The 19,204-nt window shown below is 44.9% G+C and overlaps 1 protein-coding gene and 1 pseudogene across 3 annotated transcripts in view; one reads left to right on the top strand and one right to left on the bottom strand.

Annotated features, from left to right (window-relative positions):
* The window catches only part of LOC147095887 (guanine nucleotide-binding protein-like 1), a 90,308-nt pseudogene that overhangs the window by 28,823 nt on the left and 42,281 nt on the right, over positions 1–19,204 (top strand). The gene's annotated exons all lie outside the window — the stretch shown is intronic.
* Positions 2,890–17,654, bottom strand: LOC147095888 (zinc-binding protein A33-like). 2 transcript variants are annotated; one of them, XM_085974881.1, is made up of 7 exons: positions 17,554–17,654; positions 17,011–17,476; positions 16,825–16,920; positions 14,216–14,449; positions 13,610–13,632; positions 13,395–13,510; positions 2,890–7,102 (listed from the first exon to the last, which is right to left on the bottom strand). In XM_085974881.1, the coding sequence occupies exons 1-7, from the start codon at positions 17,652–17,654 to the stop codon at positions 6,552–6,554; spliced, it is 1,587 nt and encodes a 528-aa protein (XP_085831007.1). In that variant the 3' UTR covers positions 2,890–6,551. The 2 variants fall into 2 exon arrangements, with proteins under 2 accessions (XP_085831007.1, XP_085831006.1); XM_085974880.1 differs by lacking the exon at positions 17,554–17,654 and having other exon boundaries at positions 17,011–17,500.

Below are 19,204 nucleotides of genomic sequence, written 5' to 3'. Positions count from 1 at the left end.
ACAGGTTCTGGTCATTGTCCGGACCTCCTCAATAGAGTAGGGTAGATTGTGGGACTTAATGAAGTGGTTCATTCTGGTAACCCCAGGGTGGCAGAGTGCGTCGTGGAGACTTTGAAGCTTATCTATACCTAGACTAGCACATACTCCTCGTGACAAAGCATCCAATGGCTCATTAAATACTCCAGGCCTGTACTGAATATCATAGTCATATGTTGACAGTTCTATTCGCCATCTTAAAATCTTAGCATTTTTAATCTTGCCTCTCTGCTTAGTGTTGAACATAAAGGCCACGGACCGCTGGTCAGTAATGAGCGTAAAACGTTGGCCAGCGAGATAATGTCTCCAATACCTGACTGCTTCGATAATCGCCTGTGCCTCCTTTTCCACTGAAGAATGTCGAACTTCTGGTCCTTGTAATGTACGAGAGAAGAAAGCTACTGGTCTACCAGCTTGGTTCAGAGTTGCTGCCAACGCAAAATCAGATGCATCACTTTCCACTTGAAAAGGGATCTTCTCATCCACGGCACGTACCACTGCCTTCTCAATGTCCCGTCTGATATTAAGGAAAGCCTCCTGAGCTTCCGCCAATAGCGGAAAAGACGTCGACTTAATAAGAGGTCGGACTTTATCTGAGTAGTTAGCCACCCACTGGGCATAGTACGAGAAGAATCCCAGACACCTTCTTAAAGCTTTTACAGTGTGAGGTAAAGGTAATTCCTTAAGTGGGCGTAATCTTTCAGGACCTGGCCCAATTACCCCATTCTCCACAACGCAACCAAGAATACACAAACGTGTAGTATTGAAGGTACACTTGATTTCGTTTCATTGCAGTCTCTAGGAACTTCGTGAGATTTTGATCATGCTCCCGTTGGTCGCACCCACAGATAGTAACATTGTCCAGGTACGTGAATGTTGCTTCCAACGCGTATTCATCCACCATACGATCCATCTCCCGTTGGAAGACGGATACCCCATTCGTCACTCCAAAGGGCACCCTAAGGAATTGGTACAGGCGCCCATTAGCTTTGAAGGCCGTATAAGGTCGGTCTTCTATTTCAATGGGGAGTTGATGGTAGGCAGACTTTAAATCAATGGTGGAGAACACGCGGTACTGAGCTATCTGGTTCACCATCTCAGAAATACGAGGCAAAGGATAGGCATCTAATTGGGTATACAAGTTTATAGTCTGGCTATAATCGACCACAAGTCTTTTCTTTTCATTAGTTTTAACCACCACCACCTGGGCACGCCACGGGCTATTATTGTGTTCGATGATTCCCTCCCGTTGAAGCCTTTCCACTTCCTCTTTTATAAATGTTTTATCTTCTGAACTATACCGTCGACTCTTAGTTGCTATAGGTCTACAATTAGGAGCAAGGTTCGCGAACAAAGAAGGCGGACTTACGTTTAAAGTAGAAAGGCCGCAGACTGTGAGTGGAGGCTGAGATCCACCATACTTAAGGGTAACGCTCTCATGCTGACACTGGAAGTCCAAGCCTAAAATTAAGTTCACACACAACTGAGGTAATATGAGCAGTTTAAAGTCCTTATACTCCGTATCCTTAACGGTCAATGTGACTTTTCAATATCCAGTTACCTCCGAAGTAAGGGACGTGGACGCCATCACAATTTCACTTCGAGTAGGATACACCTTCAATGAACAGGAGTTAACAAGGTTGGGGTGTATAAAACTTTCAGTACTGCCACAGTCTATCAAACACCCAGTAGGACGACCATTAATCTTGATGTCCATCATAGATTTCGAGAAGGAACACGGTATGCTCTGGTCAACCGTAGCCGAGGCTAGAGTAAAACGATGGGCTGCAGCAGAGAAGACATCGGGTACAGCATTACCCTTATACACTTTACTAAAATGTCCCCGTTTCTTACATTTAAAACAGGTAGCCTCTCTGGCTGGGCATCTTTGCCTGGGGTGTTTAGATTGGCCACAAAAATAACACTTAGACCCATGGGGTACAGCCGCAACAATAGGATTAAGTGGAGGCTCCATTGGTGTTATGGATGCCTCCATACTCGGAACACACGAGGCTGAGAGAGACGCATGGGCTGATGCATACACTTCTAAATTCTCCTGGGCTACATCTACATAAGAACATAAGAACATAAGAAATAGGAGCAGGAGTAGGCCAATTGGCCCCTCGAGCCTGCTCCACCATTCAATAAGATCATGGCTGATCTGATCCTAACCGCCAATCTACTATCACAGAACCATCTCCTGAATCTAACAGAATTAGACACACGAAATAGGAGCAGGATCAAGCGACACGACCCCTGGGCCCGCTCCGCTACCCACAGGGCCATGTCCGATCCGAACCTAGACTCATGTCCAAATTCCTGCCCGCTTTCCGTAACCCTTAATTCCCTTTACTTCTAGGAAACTGTCTATTTCTGTTTTAAATTTATGTAATGATGTGGCTTGTACAGCTCTTTGGGGCAGCATATTCCATGGACCTACCACCCTCTGCGTGAAGTAGTTCCTCCTCATCTCAGTTTTGAAAGAGCAGCCCCTTATTCTAAGACTATGCCCCCTAGTTCTAGTTTCACCCATTATCGGGAACATCCTCCCCGCATCCACCCGATCCAACCCCTTCACAATCTTATATGTTTCAATAAGATCGCCTCTCATTCTTCTGAACTCCAATGAGTAGAGTCCCAATCTACTCAACCTCTCCTCATATGTCCATCCCCTCATCCCTGGGATTAACCAAGTGAACCTTCTTTGTACTGACTCGAGAGCAAGTATGTCTTTTAATTATGGACACCAAAACTGTATGCAGTATTCCAGGTGCGGTCTCACCAATACCTTGTACAACTGAAGCAATACCTCCCTATTTTTATATTCTATCCCCCTAGCAATGAAAGCCAACATTCCATTGGCCTTCTTAATCACTTGCTGCACCTGCATACTAACCTTTTGAGTTTCGTGCACCAGGACCCCCAGATCCCTTTGCACTTCAGTACTTTCCAGTTTCTTGCCATTAAGATAATAACTTGCTCTACGATTTTTAGTGCCAAAGTGCATAACCTCACACTTTCCAGTATTGTATTCCATCTGCCAAATCTCTGCCCACTTATTAGCCTGTCTATGTCCCCTTGCAGGTTTTTTATGTCCTCCTCACTCATTACTTTCCCTCCCATCTTAGTATCATCTGCAAACTTTGATATGTTGCACTCGTTCCCCTCCTCCAAATCGTTAATATAGATTGTAAAGAGTTGGGGACCCAGCACTGACCCCTGCGGAACACCACTAGTTACTGATTGCCAGTCTGAGAATGAACCATTTATCCCAACTCTCTGGCTTCTGTTAGATAGCCAATCCTCTATCCATGCCAGAAAATTACCCCCAATCCTGTGATTTTTTATCTTAAGCAATAATCTTTTGTGTGGCACCTTGTCAAATGTCTTTTGGAAGTCTAAATACACTACGTCCACTGGTTCCCCTTTATCCACCCTATATGTTACTTCCTCAAAGAACTCCAGCAAATTTGTCAAACATGACTTCCCCTTCATAAAACCATGCTGACTTTGTCCTATTAAATTATGATTATCCAAATGTCCTCTTACTGTCTCCTTAATAATGGACTCCAAAATTTTACCAACCACAGATGTTAGGCTAACCGGTCTATAGTTTGCAGCCTTCTGTCTACTGCCCTTTTTAAATAAGGGTGTTACATTAGCAGTTTTCCAGTCTGCCGGGACCTTTGCTGAGTCCAGGGAGTTTTGGAAAATTATTACTAATGCATCCACAATCCCTACCGCCACTTCCCTCAGGACCCTAGGATGTAAGCCAGCGGGTCCAGGTGATTTATCCACCTTGAGTCCCATTATTTTACCAAGTACCACTTCCTTAGTGATTTTGATCATGTTTAGCTCCTCCCCCCCTTTAGCCCCCTGTTTGTCCAGTGTTGGGATATTCTTAGTGTCTTCTACTGTAAAGACTGATACAAAATATTCATTCAGTGTTTTTGCCATCTCCATATTTCCCACCATTAATTTCCCGGTCTCATCCTCTAAGGGACCAACATTTACTTTAGCCACCCTTTTTCTTTTTATATAACTATAAAAACTCTTACTATCTGTTTTTATATTTTTTGCTAATTTATTTTCATAATCTATCTTCCCTTTCTTAATCAATCTTTTTGTTATTTTTTGCTGTCTTTTAAAGTTTTCCCAATCCTCTATCCTCCCACTAGATTTGGCTACCTTATATGCCCTTGTTTTTAGTCGAATACTATCCTTAATTTCTTTACTTAGCCACGGATGGCTGTCTTTTCTTTTACATCCTTTTCTTCTCAGTGGAATATATATTTTTTGGAAGTCATAAAATAACTCCTTAAATGTACACCACTGATCATGTATCGTCTTACCCTTTAATCTATTTTCCCAATCCACTCTACTCAATTCCGCTCTCATACCTTCATAGTCTCCTTTATTCAAGCTTAGCACGCTTGTTTGAGATCCAACCTTCTCACCCACTAATTGAATATGGAATTCAACCATGTTATGGTCACTCATTCCAAGGGGATCCCTTACTAGGACATTTTTAATTAATCCTGTCTCGTTACACAGGACCAGATCTAAGGTTGCTTGCCCCCTGGTCGGTTCAGTTACATATTGCTCAAGAAACCCATCCCTAATACACTCAATGAACTCATCCTCAAGGCAGCCCTGCCCAGTTTGATTTGTCCAATTAATATGATAGTTAAAATCCCCCATAATTATAGATGTTCCCTTATTACAAGCCTCAACTATTTCCTGATTGATACTCCGTCCAACATAGTTGCAACTGTTCGGAGGCCTATAGACTACGCCCACTAGTGTTTTTTTCCCCTTATTATTCCTTATCTCCACCCAAACTGTTTCATTATCCTGATCTTTTGACCCAATATCATTTCTCTGTATTACAGTGATTCCTTCCTTTATTAACATAGCCACCCCACCTCCCCTTCCTTCCTGCCTGTCCTTCCTGATCATTAAATAACCTGGTATGTTTAATTCCCAGGCATTGTCACCAATAGCAGTATCGACGACCATTTTTAAAACTAACGAGTCGTTCTCAAGGAGTCTCTGTCTAATATAATTAGATCGGAGGCCAGATATGAAAGAATCGCGGATGGCTTCTTCCTGATACATTATGGCAGAGACAGCCTTGTAGTTGCAATCCTTAGCCAAAGCCTTAAGGTCCTGCAGGAAATCGTCCAGAGATTCCTCGGGTAATTGCCTGCGAGTAGACAAAAGATACCTGGCGTATACTTCGTTAACCGACTTAAGGTACTGGGCCTTAAGGGCTGCGAGGGCCTCTTCATATGTAGTAATATCTTCAATTATCGAGTAAGTTTGATGACTTACCAAGTTGGTTAGAAGACCCAACTTGTTAACCGTCGAATCGACCGATGCGATGAAGTGTTCAAAACATTGAAGCCAATGCGTAAATTTCTTCGACGCATCTGCCGAATGGGGATCGATATCCAGACGCTCTGGTTTCAAAAATCAATCCATCTTCCAAAAGTTGTTACTTAATAAAATTGATGTGCCAAATAACTGCCTGAATCCATGAGGTTAAAGCTTAAAACTAAAGGCTTTTATTAAGTAAGAACATGGCATCAAGTTAACACAGTCATCACCGACCCAGCCCTTGGTAGAACATTCCAGAAGAGGGGCGGGGCTAGGGAGGAGCATTAGTGGTTACACCGGTGGAACATTCCAGACATTAACAAGTACAACAACAATACAAATGCCAGAACACAGAGTTACTGAGTAAGACACTGTTTTCACATCTCTTCCTCCCCCTATTGTATGTGGGCTCCCTCATTTGAGACCATCCCACAACAAACTCATCTCAGGGTGTGCAACTTTATCAACCTTCTCTCGGCAGTTTCCCTTTCTTATATTTCTCCCATTGCCCCCTTTCCTACATTACAACAGAGACTACACTTCAGAACTGCTTCAATGGCTGTAAAGCATTTTGGGACATCATGAGGGTGTGAAAGGCGCTATATAAATGCAAGTCTTTCCTTTTTTAGTTTAACTGATTTAAAAACCCTTTGTTCCTTTTTGATTTTACTTCTTATCTCGTGTCCCCTTTTACTTTTTCCTTCCCTCGGGTATTATTTAATTTGCCGTGTCTCGGATGGTCCTCTTTGTCATGTACTTCCCACTGGTGTTCTATCTCACCCTAGTTCCTCTCTCCTGCCCCTCTTTACCTTTTCTTCCCATCTTGAGTCTGTGGTTCCCTTGGTGTATTTCTGCCCATGTTTAAATTCTCTCTGTCTCTGGGCCCCGATGATTCTCGATGTTTTCGTTTTTTAAATTTAATTTTACAGGAGTCTCTGGAGCAGTTGCCATGAGTTTGTTCCACTGCACCGATTAAACAAACAAATATCACCAACAAGACATTGTCACTCGGTTGCAGCCGCCTTGACCTCAGGTGACATTGGGACCATCCGCAGCACCTGCGACTGAGACCGACGCCCATCAGTTTGCAGCTGGCAGGAGGCAGGTAGGCGGTGTGAAATTATGGGATGGAGCTGTTAGTGACCTTTCACCCCGCAGATTGTCAGCCGGGCGGAGTTTTTCCCGTCTTCACTTGGTCCCGGGCTGAAGATAGGAAAGAGTCTCTCAGTGAAAGTGTGGGTGAAGGTGTGAAGATGGGACATGTTGTCTGCATTGTAAAATGACACCTGTCCGCTCTGATAGTCCAGGAACACCCCGATCTTCCGGGGATCCCCACTCGGGGTGAGGAAGGTCACAGAGGGGGAGGTGCCGGCAACATAGCCATTCCCGGGCAGCAGCGACACAATCCAGTACCCGGCCTCAGGTGTCAGTGTGATTCCCCGTTTCCTGTCGACAGACTCTCGGGCCACTCCCACAATCCACCATGTCTTGTTCCCCACCTCCACCTCCCAGTAGTGTCTCCCTGATGTGAATCCCTCCGATCCCAGGATACAGAGCCAACAATAAAACCTCTCCGGGGTGTCAGGGAGTTCCTGCCATTTGTCTCCGTCTCTCACACTGGTCCGGTCCTCAGACACAATGAGCCGGGGATGGGCTGTGTTCAGATCCAGAGTCAGAGAGGCTGGAGCTGGGGGAAAGTTACAATAACTCAGTGAGCAGTTTAGTTTCTTGCTGTGATTTATTCAAACACTTTCCCTTTTTAAAGTGGCCATTCGGGGGATTCCCGGGAACTGCGGTGTTTTTAAAGGACTCCAGGTTCTGTTATTGGAATCTGCTCTGACCCGGGGGTTTACGCTCCTGGGATCGCTCTGACCTCTGCTGCCCACTGCGATCCGACCAGGAACTCTGCGGCTCCCCCGGTCCCCTGCTGTTCTCAGCGGCTGCAGAGTGACCCAGGGAGCTTCAGAAACACACAAGGAATCGGCGCCAGAGGCTACGGCGGGGCTTCCAAACGGAAGAGGGGGAAAGGGACAGAGACCGGAAGGAAAGAGAGAAGGGAAGGGGAAAGGGGAAAAGAAGCAAAAGAATGGGAACTGCTGCAGAGGGGAAGAGGGAACCCAGAGGAGGAGGGAAACTAACTTTATAAAAAACCGACATCATGATATCCATAAATCTCAATGGACTCCAAAACTAAACTGATCGACATAACAGGACAGGTGGAAGCGGCATTTCTACAGGAGACCCTCCTCATCGCCCTCAGAACACACCAGGTTTATGAGTGAGTGGGTGGGACAAATGCTGGCCGCCTTCTCCTCAGCCAAGAGCAGAGGACAGTCACACTAATCACCAGCAACCTCCCCATTACTCTGGAGACACACATTCCTGGAGAAGTAGGCCGCTCCATCCTAATGAAATTTGATTAACGGGACAACCCAAAGTGATGCTTCAGTTCACTGTCCCGAATGGGGAGTCCCCGCATCAGCATTCCTCACACTCGCCCCACCTATGGACAGCACAGGAACCAGGAGTGGAGACCCAGTCTGTGCTTTCACTCCAAACAGGACAAGCTCCCAGCAGACACTGGACACGAGGACAAGCAGTCGGAGCAATCCGAGATCAAAGTAGTGTCCTGGGCCTAGAAGATGTATGGCGGGCCCACACCCCAAAGAGAAGGAATTCACCTTCTACTTGAACCGACACAAGACACACTCCAGGATCAGCTACTCCTCCCTGAAGCATCCCATCTATCCCGCCTAACCTGTTGTGATAGGAGGTAAACAGGACTTGCACCAATTAAACTCCATTCAGTCCTCGGATCCTCACACCTTCCCTCCTACATGACTCAGAGTTCCTGCCTACCTCTAGGTGAAGATAATCTCCTCACATAGACCCTAAGGTGGAAAATGCTTGACTGATCTATTGTACACGGTCACTCTGGGCCGTAATCTCAGACACTGAGCTCCAATCTGGCAAAACTACACCAACTGACGCCCACCGTACCAAGTTTTACAAGACCACAATCCCGGAGCTTTCTCCCCTCCGACTGAACCTCCTACACCCTGTACTGGAAGCACAGAACCAGATACTCTGAAATTCATCACAATCATATCAATACATAAGAAAAGTAAGGTTATCCCCACATGGTCACCATACACACTCCTTAATGCTGACTGTAAAATATTGGCCAATGTCCTGACCTCCAGACTAGACATGGACATCAGTGATCATTTAATCTGGTGTCTCGGAGCTGGTTTATTCTCCTCTCATAAGAACATAAGAAATAAGAGCAGGTGTATGCCACACGGCCCCTCAAACGTGCTCCGCCATTCACTAAGATCATGGCTGATCATCAACCTCAACTCCACTTTCCCGCCTGATCTCCATATCCCTTGATTCCCCCTAGCGTCCAAAAATCTATCTGTATCGGCCTTGAATATACTCAAAGACTCAGCATGCACAGCCCTCTGGGGCAGAGAATTCCAAAGATTCAAATCCCGCTGAGTGAAAAAATTCCTCCTAATCTCAGTCTTACATGGCCTACCCCTTATCCTGAGATGATGTTTCCTAGTTCTAGACACTCCTGCCAGGGGAAACAACCTCTCAGCATCTACCCTGTCAATCCCCTTCAGAATCTTGTATGTTTCAATGAGATCACCTCTCATTCTTCAAATCTACAGAGAGTATAGGCCCATTCCACACAATCTCTCATTATAGGACAGCCCTTTCATCCCACGAATCAGTCTAGTGAACCTTCGTTGCACCGCCTCCAAGGCAAGTATATCCTTCCTTAGATAATGAGACCAAAACTGTGTACAGTACTCCAGAATGTGGTCTCACCAATGCCCTGTACAATTGTAGCAAGACTTCCTTACTCTTATACTCCAACCCCCTTGCAATAAAGGCCAACATGCATGCTAGCCTTCTGTGTTTCTTGCACGAGGACACCCAAATCTCTCTGAACACCAACATTTGAAAGTTTCTCACGATTTAAAAAATATTCTGTTTTTCTATTCTTCCTATCAAAATGAATAACCTCACATTTCCCTACATTATATTCCATCTGTCACCTTACTGCCCACTCACTTAGTCTATCTATAGCCCTTTGCAGACTCTTTGTGTTCTCGTCACAGCTTACTGTCTCACCAGCTTTGCTTCACCAGCAAACTTGGATACATTACACTCGGTCCCTTCATCTAGGTCATTAATATAGATTGTAAATAGCTGAGGCCCCAACACTGATCCTTGCAGGACCCCTCTAGTTATAGCCTGCCAACCTGAAAAAGATCCGTTTATCCCTACTCTCTGTTTTCTGTCCGTTCACCAATCCACTATCCATGCTAACACATTACCCCCAACCCCATGAGCCCTAATCTTGTTTAATAACCTTTTATGTGGCACCTTATCGAATGCCTCTTGGAAATCTAAATATTGTACATCCACTGGTTCCCCTTTATCTACCCTGCTAATTACATCCTCAAAAAACTCTAATAAATTTGTCAAACACGATTTCCCTTTCATAAAACCATGTTGACTCTGCTTAATCATGTTATGATTTTCTAAGTGCCCTGATACCACTTCCTTAACAATGGATTCCAGCATTTTCCCAACGACTGATGTCAAGGTAACTGGCCTGTAGTTCCCTGTTTTTTCTCTTCCTCCTTTCTTGAATAGCAGTGTTACATTTGCGACCTTCCAATTCGCTAGGACCATCCTAGAATCTAGGGAATTTTGGAAGATCAAAACCAATGCATCCACTGTCTCTTCAGCCAACTCTTTTAGAACCCTAGGATGTAGGTCCTCAGGTCCAGGGGATTTGTCGGCTTTTAGTTCCATTAGTTTCTCTAGTACTTTATCTCTACTTATATTAATTACGTTAAGTTCCTCACCCACCTTGGTTCCCCACCACTTCTGGTATGCTTTTTGTGTCTTCTACTGTGAAGACAGATACAAAATATTTGTTGAAAGTTTCTGCTATTTCCTCATTCCCCATAATAATTGCTCATGTCTCAGCCTCTGAGGGACCAATGTTTACTTTTGCTACTCTCTTCCTTCTTACGTACTTGTAGAAGCTTTTATATTTCTTGCTAGTTTTCTCTCATATTCTATTTTTTCCCTTTTTATCAATTTTTTGGTCAACCTTTACTGGTTTCTAAAACTTTTCTAATCCTCAGACTTACTATTATTCTTTGGACCATCATAAGCTTCTTCTTTTAATCTAATGCTATCCTTAACTTCTTTAGTTAGCCACGGTTAGATCACTTTCCCTATGGAGTCTTTGTTTCTCAATGGAATTAATTTTTGTTGAGAATTATGAAGTCTTTTTTTAAATGCTAGCCACTGCTTATCTACCGCCATACATTTTAATCTATTTTTCCAATCTACCTTAGCCAACTCGCCCCTCATACATATGTAATTGGCTTTATTTAAATTTAACATTCTAGTTTCGGACTTAGGCAAGTCACTCTCAAAATGAAGGTGAAATTCTATCATATTATGATCACTCTGCCCCACTATGAGATTGCTAATTAACCCTGTCTCATTACACAGTAGAAGATCAAAAACAGCCTGTTCCCTGGTTGGTTCCATGGCATATTGTTCAAGGAAACTGTCCAGAATGCATTCCATGAACGTGTCCTCCAGACTACCTTTGCTAATTTGGTTTGTCCAGTCTATATGAAGATGAAAGTCCCGCAAGATTATTGCATTAGCTTTGTTGCAAGCTCCTACTATTTCTTGATTAATATTCTGTCCAACGGTATAGCTAATGTTATGGGACCTATTTACTACTCCTACCTGTGTTTTCTGTCCCTTGTTATTCCTTATCTCCACCCATACTGATTCTACTTCCTGATCTTCCGAGCTAAGATCCTTTCTCGCTACTGTCATTATGGCATCCTTTATTATCAGGGCTACTCCCCTCCTTTTCCATTCTGCCCGTCTTTTCAAAACATCAAGTGCCCTGGAACATTTAGTTCCCAACTTTGGCCACCTTGCAACCACGTCTCTGTAATGGCTATTAGATCAAACCCATTTATATCTATTTTTGCCAGTAGTTGGTCTATCTTGCTACGGAAGCTTCATGCATTCAGAAAAAGAGCCTTTAATTTATTTTTTTCAGCATTATTCCCTGCTTTGACCTTATTCTCTGCTGCACTGCCTATGTTAAACTCTCTGGGGCCAATTTTCCTGGAGCCGTCAGGCGGGCTTTCAGGCATGTTGGGGGGGGGGGGAAATCGCAAAAATAGGGGGTCGTGACCCCCCCCGCCTGATTCCCCGCCTCGTCCGATTTTCGCCCAGGCGTTTCTGTCCGACCCGAATCAGTCCCGCCCGCAGCAGGCGGGAGTGGTCTTCAGGCACCTTAATCACCAATAATTGGCATCTATAATGCCATTTTAAAGGGCCCTTGCTATTTTCAGCCTTTTCCCACGTTAAACACGCCTGGTGGGAACTCCGCTGATGAAATCTGGCACGAACAATATCGGATTGCTGACTATCAGCTGCAGGTCAATCAGGAAAGAAGAGATTTAATCAGGCATCATTTGCAGGTTGCAGGACCTTATTGTTTCAGGCTTGGGGCAACTTGTTCCAGGCTTAGGCACAGCTGTGGAAGGTTGGAGCCTCACACACTTCTCCAGTGTGAGCTCCTGGGAAGCCCCTCTCACCACCCTCACTCAGAGCTTCCTCAACTGAGGCACCTACCAGAAGCATGGGAGGCCTTTTTTTCATTCCCCTCTTGGCATTAGAGGACCTCCAGCACCATTCGCGAAATGACACACGCCACAACTGCAGAAGTTGCCATCAGAAAATTTATTTACAATAACCAGCTGATGGCATTTTTCAAATAAACACATTTCACCCAAGTGACTACCCTTGTGACTATTTGTGCTTTATTTTCCTCTTACGCGTGCTCCTACGTAGTGGTTCCCCTGTGGCTTCAGCAGATGTGGAGGCCCCTTGCTCACTTTCCTGCTGCTCCTGTCTCGACACCTTTGGCGGGCGTCCTCTGGGATGGCGAGCCTGTGAGGGCTCGCCAGCAGTCTGCTGCTCCTGTGGCTGTGCAGGGGTTGAGACGTCTATCTCCGTTGGGTGTGGACTCCGGCAGAGCTCTGACCGAGGGCTCTGCAGTGGCATGGAAGTGTGAGCGCTTGGAGAGGAGTCCCCACTTCCTTGAGGTCTGCCACCAACCTCCCTCTCATGGGTCAGGTCCCCCTCAGTGCCTGCAAGTGGCTTGAGAGCAGCTTGCTGCACATCAGGAGGGCCATGGGGACCCGATTCTACAATGGCAGTCCTACTCAGAGGGCCTGCCATGAAGGTCTGGTTTCTCTGCTCAATAGCTGACCATCGCTCCTCCAGAGATGTCAGTCTATTCTGAACACAACTGCTGCAGGCTCCTCTGCCATCCTGTGTGGTTCGTATGGAAGCCTGCAGAGGTTGCAATGCTTGCTGTGGGCCTTAAAAGCACCATGAATGATGACATCATACTGTGCAACTTTCTGACTGGAAATAGTCAATTAGCAAGGGTTCCCACACGCTGGAAATGAATTGGCCAATTGAGGGACAATTGCATCAATCTGGCAGACCCATTTACATTCGTGTGGGAACCCCGACATTCGGGGAACCCTACAATTCCCCACACCTGCGGGAAAATTGGCCCCTCTGTCTCTTCCTGTCGCACTCTGCTTATTTTTACCCAAATCGCTACACTGCTCTACTGCCTTGACCTTTGTCTTTAGATTTTTAAACTTCCCCTCACCTGACCCCTCCCACCTTTTTTTAGTTTAAAGCCCAATCTACAGCCCTATTTATTCGATTCGCCAGGACGCTGGACCCAGCCCGGTTTAGGTGGAGCCCGTCCCGATGGAACAGCTCCCTCTTTCCCCTGTACTGGTGCCAGTGCCCAATCAATTGAAATCTTTTTTTCCCACACCACACTTTGCGTCTGGATTGATAAATCAGGAAAAGGAATATTAGAGTTTTACCGGGGTTAATGGCGTCTATCATTTCTCTCCACGCTGTGTACTGTAAAGGGCCGTTGAACTTTCCGATCGACAGCTTGCCATCTGCTAATGATGGTTTATAATAGTCCTCACCAGTCCTGTAAATATTAAACAGTTGATGGTATAAATTGACCATAAACTCTTTGCTGAGTTATTTTACTAAATTGTGCAGAGTTTCAGTAAACAGTGTGTCCTACCTCCTCTCCTGACACGCTTCCTCCTGAAACCAATAAAACACAAATCTGAGTTGACGAAGACTGACCGTCTATATCCAGACAGCAGAAATTACACCCACATTGTAACAAGATGCTGATAATTCCGAATTCTCACTGCCGGGACCACACAGATAGAAAGAGGATATATTTGAAAACCAGGCAGCAGAAATTGCACCAAAATTTATTAAAAGCATCTGATAGAAATAGGATGCAGTTGGAAAATTTGATTTGTGTGGTCAGGTTCTGGAACTGAACACCAGTCTCACTCAGAGACACAGTGACTCTCACACCCACCACACCAGACACACCCACACAATGTAACGAACTGGATTGTAATGTGAGCTCCAGGAGAATATTAACCTCTTGGGGACACAGAAATAATTACAACCTAAGTATTAAGTTCATGGGAACACGATCCCGGATACTGCAGACAGTGTGGGAGCCGGTTAGTTCAGTCACAACAGTAGTTCCGCCCCGGAATAGACAAAACACTCGGTTTAAATCAGTTTCGAATTTTTCAGCAAATGCTGCATTTATTTCAACATTGTCATCGCTTATTTTGCAACTAACCCGCAATATAATCCTCACCTTCAGAAATGTCAGCGCGTCTTGTTGCTCCATCTGTTTCTGCAACTTTGAAAGCTTGTCCTGAATAGAAATTAAATTCACTTGAATTTCTCGAAGGTTTTTCTCCATTGTTTCCACAATCCTCTGCTCTTCTCCCCTGAGATCTCCGATTAACCGCTGCTCTTTCTCAGTCAGAATCTGGTGCATTTTAGCGAACTCGGATGTGATGCGGGTTTGCAGACTGCTCGACTGTTCCTAACAAATGAAACATTATACGGTTTGTACTAAATGTACCGAGGATCTACAAATAGTACCAGATTTCAGAAGAGCAAACTTCACTAACATGGTAGGAGATTTGGATCGGATAAATTGGCCCACCCTTCTGGGTGGTGATGAGACTGAAGTAGAATACAACTGGAATATGTTTAAGAACAAGATAAAAAATGTGGAAGACAAATATGTACCCAAAGTCAAAGAAGGGACTGTCCCAACAAAAAGCCATGGTGGCTGACTGGTGAGTTACAAAGACAAATAAGATGTAAACAAAAATGTTTCTATAAATTAAAGGCATCTAATACTCAACTAAACAAGAACAAATCAAAGGTTGCTATTAGATCAACAAGAAGGATAATGGAAAAGAGAATCATAGACAATTGTGGAAGTAATGAGGAAAGCTTTTTCAGTTATGGGAAGAGTCAGAGAATTGTCAAAGACGGTATTGGGTCATTGAAGGATGTTCAGGGACAGATTACAAAGGTCTCACTGGGTATGGCGGAAATATTAAATAAGTACTTTGTATCAGTCATAAATCCTGAAGATGATGCTTACCTGTTAGAATTGAATGATTTTAATAATAAAACTAGTAATATTAACATAGATGAACATATTGTTTTAGATAGAATTAAGAAGCTGAAAATAGATAAGCAACCGTGCTGTCAGGGAGATGGGACACGTGCTGTGCAGCCCCGAGCCCATATTGTTAATAGCTCACTCCACTCTGGATGTTTCCCATAGATTGGAAGGAGTCTAATGTAGTTCCCATTTTTACAAAAGTTGACAAGACAGTACTGGGTAACTATAGGCCCATCAGTTTGACATCAGCAATAGGAAAGATGCATGAGGGCATAATTAGGGATGCAATCTATGATCGTTTGGATAGAGAGGGACATATTAGGGACACCCAACATGGCTTCATAAAAAGGTGATGACTTACAAATTTGATTATATATTTGAAGAAGTCACCAAGATGGTGGATGAGCGAAGCCCAGTAGGCATTGTCTACTTAGACTTCCAAAAAGCTTTTTATAAGGTATCGCTTCTCTACAAGATTGAAGCCTCTGGTATTAGTGGTAATATATTGAGCTGGATGGAGAACTGGCTGTAAGGATGTAGGCAAAACTAGTTATAGATGGATTTGGATCTGTTTGGAGACTGGTCACCAGTGGTGTCGTGCAGGGATCGGTGTTCAGACCGTTGTTCTTCACTATTTTTATAAATGATCTAGATGTAGGTTTTGGGGGCATGTTCTGTAAATTTACAGGAGATACTGAGATCTGTGCAAGTGTTAGGACTGTAAATAATGCTCGACGTCATCGGGCTGATCTTGATGTGTTGGGAGATTGGGCTCATGATTGGCAAATGATGATTAATTTGGATAGTGCAGTGTTAGGCATGTGGGCAGGGCGAATGCTCAACATTCATACACCCTTCAGGGGAAAGCATTCAAGAAGGTGGAGAAAGAAAGATCTGGGCATTCTAGTGCATGGATCTCGAAAGGCTCATGAGCAATGCCATGAAGCAATAGCTAGAGTGAATAGGGTGTTGTGGTGAATTCATAGGACAATTGACTATAAGACGAGGCAGACTACTTTGTCATTGTACAAGACCTTGGTCAGCCGCAGTTGGAATGCTGTGTCCAGTTTTGGTCTCCACACATGGTGGGTGTTATTGAGGCAATGGGAAGTGTGCAGAGGAGGAGCCACTGGACTAATTCCCAGTATAAAGCATCCTCTAAATCAAGATAGGCTGAAAGAGTTGGGACTCTACACTTTGAGAAGTGTAGACTTTGGGTGATCTGATTAAGGTTTATAAATTATTAAGGGAATAAATTGTGTTCCAGTTGACAGTTTGTTCCGATTAAATAGATTAGGTGGACCAGGGGTCACAATTTTAAGTTATATAAGGCCAGATCTAGGTTAGATGTCAGGAGGTGGTTCTTTTCCCAGAGAATAGTGGACCTCTGGAACAGGCTGCCATCTCGTGCGGTGGGCGCTGATTCGCTGAATTTCTTCAAGTGAGAGCTGGACCTGTTTCTGGCTGCGGTGGACATCACCTCTTACAGAAGGCAGGTACTGCAGGGCACTCAGAGACAGAGTGATAGCCTGGACTTGGTTTGATCTCCTAGATGGGTCGGAGAGAAATTTCCAAGATTTTCCCCCCCAAATTGGCCTGAGTTTTTTAACCTGGTTTTTCGCCTCTCCCAGGAGATCACATGGTTTTGGGTGGGGTGTATATATAAAAAAAACACAGGTGGCTATTAGATCACCTATAATGTGAAAAGTAATCATGTACCACGATATAGGGAACAAAACTAACCGAGATCCCAGATAATCAGCATGGGGAGACCTCACCCTAACTTCAGAAATCCGCCGTTTCTGGTTCAGTTCTGTTGCTAGAACCGCCGATTTCTTCTCTGTGAGAGATTCTAAAGAGGATTTCAGCTGATCCTGGGATTGGGAAAGAAAATCACAGAATGAAAGGGATGGACTATGGAAAAGTGATAAAATAATCAGATCATAAAATCTGTTCCATTTTACCTTGTAGATTTCAACAGCTTCTTTAATCGGCAGGAAGTTGTGGGATTTATGTTCCCGCGCAACTGTACAAGTGTAACAGATCAGTTTCTTGTCAGTTTCACAAAACAGCTTCAGTTCTTCCTGATGTTCCTCACAGTGAAGTTTATTTTCCTTCTCTTTCGGATCCTGGATTAATTTTCGAGCTTTCTCCGCCAGTCTGGCTAAGGCCCGACTGGTCCTGAGGTTTCTTTCCGGAAACTCCTCTCTACATTCCGGGCAGGAGTTTCTCTCCTTTTCCCAACACCGTGTGATACAGGAGCGGCAGAAGTTGTGCCCACACTCCAGTGAAACCGGATCGGTGAAGAATTCAAGACAAATGGGACAAGTTGCCTCCTCGGTCCAACTCTCGGGCTGCTGCCTGGAAGCCATGTTCACGCTCAGCACTTCCTGATTCAACCCGCTTTCAGTTTCGATGTTCCCGAGCTCCCGAACACCTTCGGCTCAGCGATTTCCCGAGCAAGTTCACTGCAATACTCGGAGAATTAAATCCCTCCTTTAAACTCCAGCCGGATCCCGTCAATAGGTGTCGCTGTTGGACAATATTTCCCAACCAAGGATTTTTGTAGGTTTCCTGAAAAAGATTTTGTTGCGGGAAAACCGCACATTTGCTTTCTGTGCAGTGAAGGGCCGCATTAAACAAACCGACTGACTCCGTGCTTCAGTTTAATGTTGTCTGGAGCCGGGAAACACGCTCTAAAGGTGTAGAAATAATTGCTCTGATCCCAAATGTTTTGCAGATGACGTGAAGATTTCAGAAACTGTGATAATTATCCTGGGTTTGTTGAAATATTTAATTGCATCATCCTTGAAACATTGTTATAGAGTCAGAGAAATCTGCAGCACAGAAGGAGGCCATTCGGCCCATCTTGTCCGCACCGGCCAACAAAGAGCTCTCCACCCTAATCCCACTTTCCAGCACTTGGTCCGGAGCCTTGTAGGTTACAGCACTTCAAGTACATATCCAAGTACTTTTTAATGTGACGAGGGTCTCTGCCTCTACCACCCTTTCAGGCAGTGATCTCCAGACCCCCACCGCCCTCTGGGTGAAAACATTTCTGCTCAAGTCTCCTCTAAACATCCCACCTTACTTTAAATCTATGCCCCCTGGTTATTGACCCTTCTACAAAGGGAAATAGGTCCTTCCTATACACTCTATTTCAGCCCCTCATAATTTTATGCACCTCAATTGGGTCCCCCCTCAGCCTCCTCCGTTCCAAAGGAAACAACCTCAGCCTATCCACATTTTCCTTACAGCTAAAATTCCCCAGCCCAGGCCATATCCTCGTCAATCTCCTCTGCACCCTCTCTAGTGCAATCACATCCTTCCTGTAATGTGGTGACCAGAACTGTAAGCAGTATTCTAGCTGCGGCCTAACTCGTGTTTTATACAGTTCAAGCATAACCTCCCTGCTCTTATATTCTATGCCTCGGCTATTGTAAGCAAATCCCGCATGCCCTCTTAACCACCTTATCTAGCTGTCCTGTTACTGTCAGGGATCTGTGGACATGAGGGGGTGAATGTGACCCACTGACAAGTGTAAGTCTATGCTTTTTATTAGAGATTATTGATTTAATATGAGGTTTTGGAGGGGATGTGCCGTTATGTTGCTCCATATGTTGGCCCGGATTTGTTGTTTGGAGCCACCTCTGGTCATATTTCAGTCCCGGGCAATTTGAAAGTGAGAGGTGGGCGGACTGGGCGGAGTCTCGCTGAATTCCCGGGGAGGAGGGCGCATCGGGTGTGGGGAAGAAGGCAGCCTCCTAACTGTGGAAACACATTCTTGTGCTCAATTCTCACTACAGCTGGCGGTGCCCGGGCACGGCCGCTCTACAGGAGCGCTTGTACAGGCCTCCAACTATCCAATCCCTAAAGCCCCTCTCTTTATCCGCGCAGATGTTGATCTGAGCAGCCACCGTTATCCGTGCAGATGTTGGTGTTTGCTTCCTGCAGCTGGCGACTGCCCCCATTAAACCCCGAATGACTATATCCCCCTCTCTTCAATGGTGCAGATCCTGGTGTGAGCTCCTTACAACCGGATCCGCCACAATTATCTGCCAAGTACATTGCGGAACAATCCACTCTGCATCAACCGAGCGGGACCGAGTGTGAGCCAATGTTTTGGGCGATTTTCTCCCTAGTTCTGAGCCGCAGGGC

This window comes from Somniosus microcephalus, unplaced genomic scaffold (genome assembly GCF_052327205.1).
Source record: "Somniosus microcephalus isolate GS21.2 unplaced genomic scaffold, FLI_Smic_1.0 unresolved_chr1, whole genome shotgun sequence".
NCBI classification, from domain to species: Eukaryota; Metazoa; Chordata; class Chondrichthyes; order Squaliformes; family Somniosidae; genus Somniosus; species Somniosus microcephalus.
Note: the sequence above shows the minus strand (reverse complement) of the source record. Positions and strands in the feature narration are given on the sequence as shown.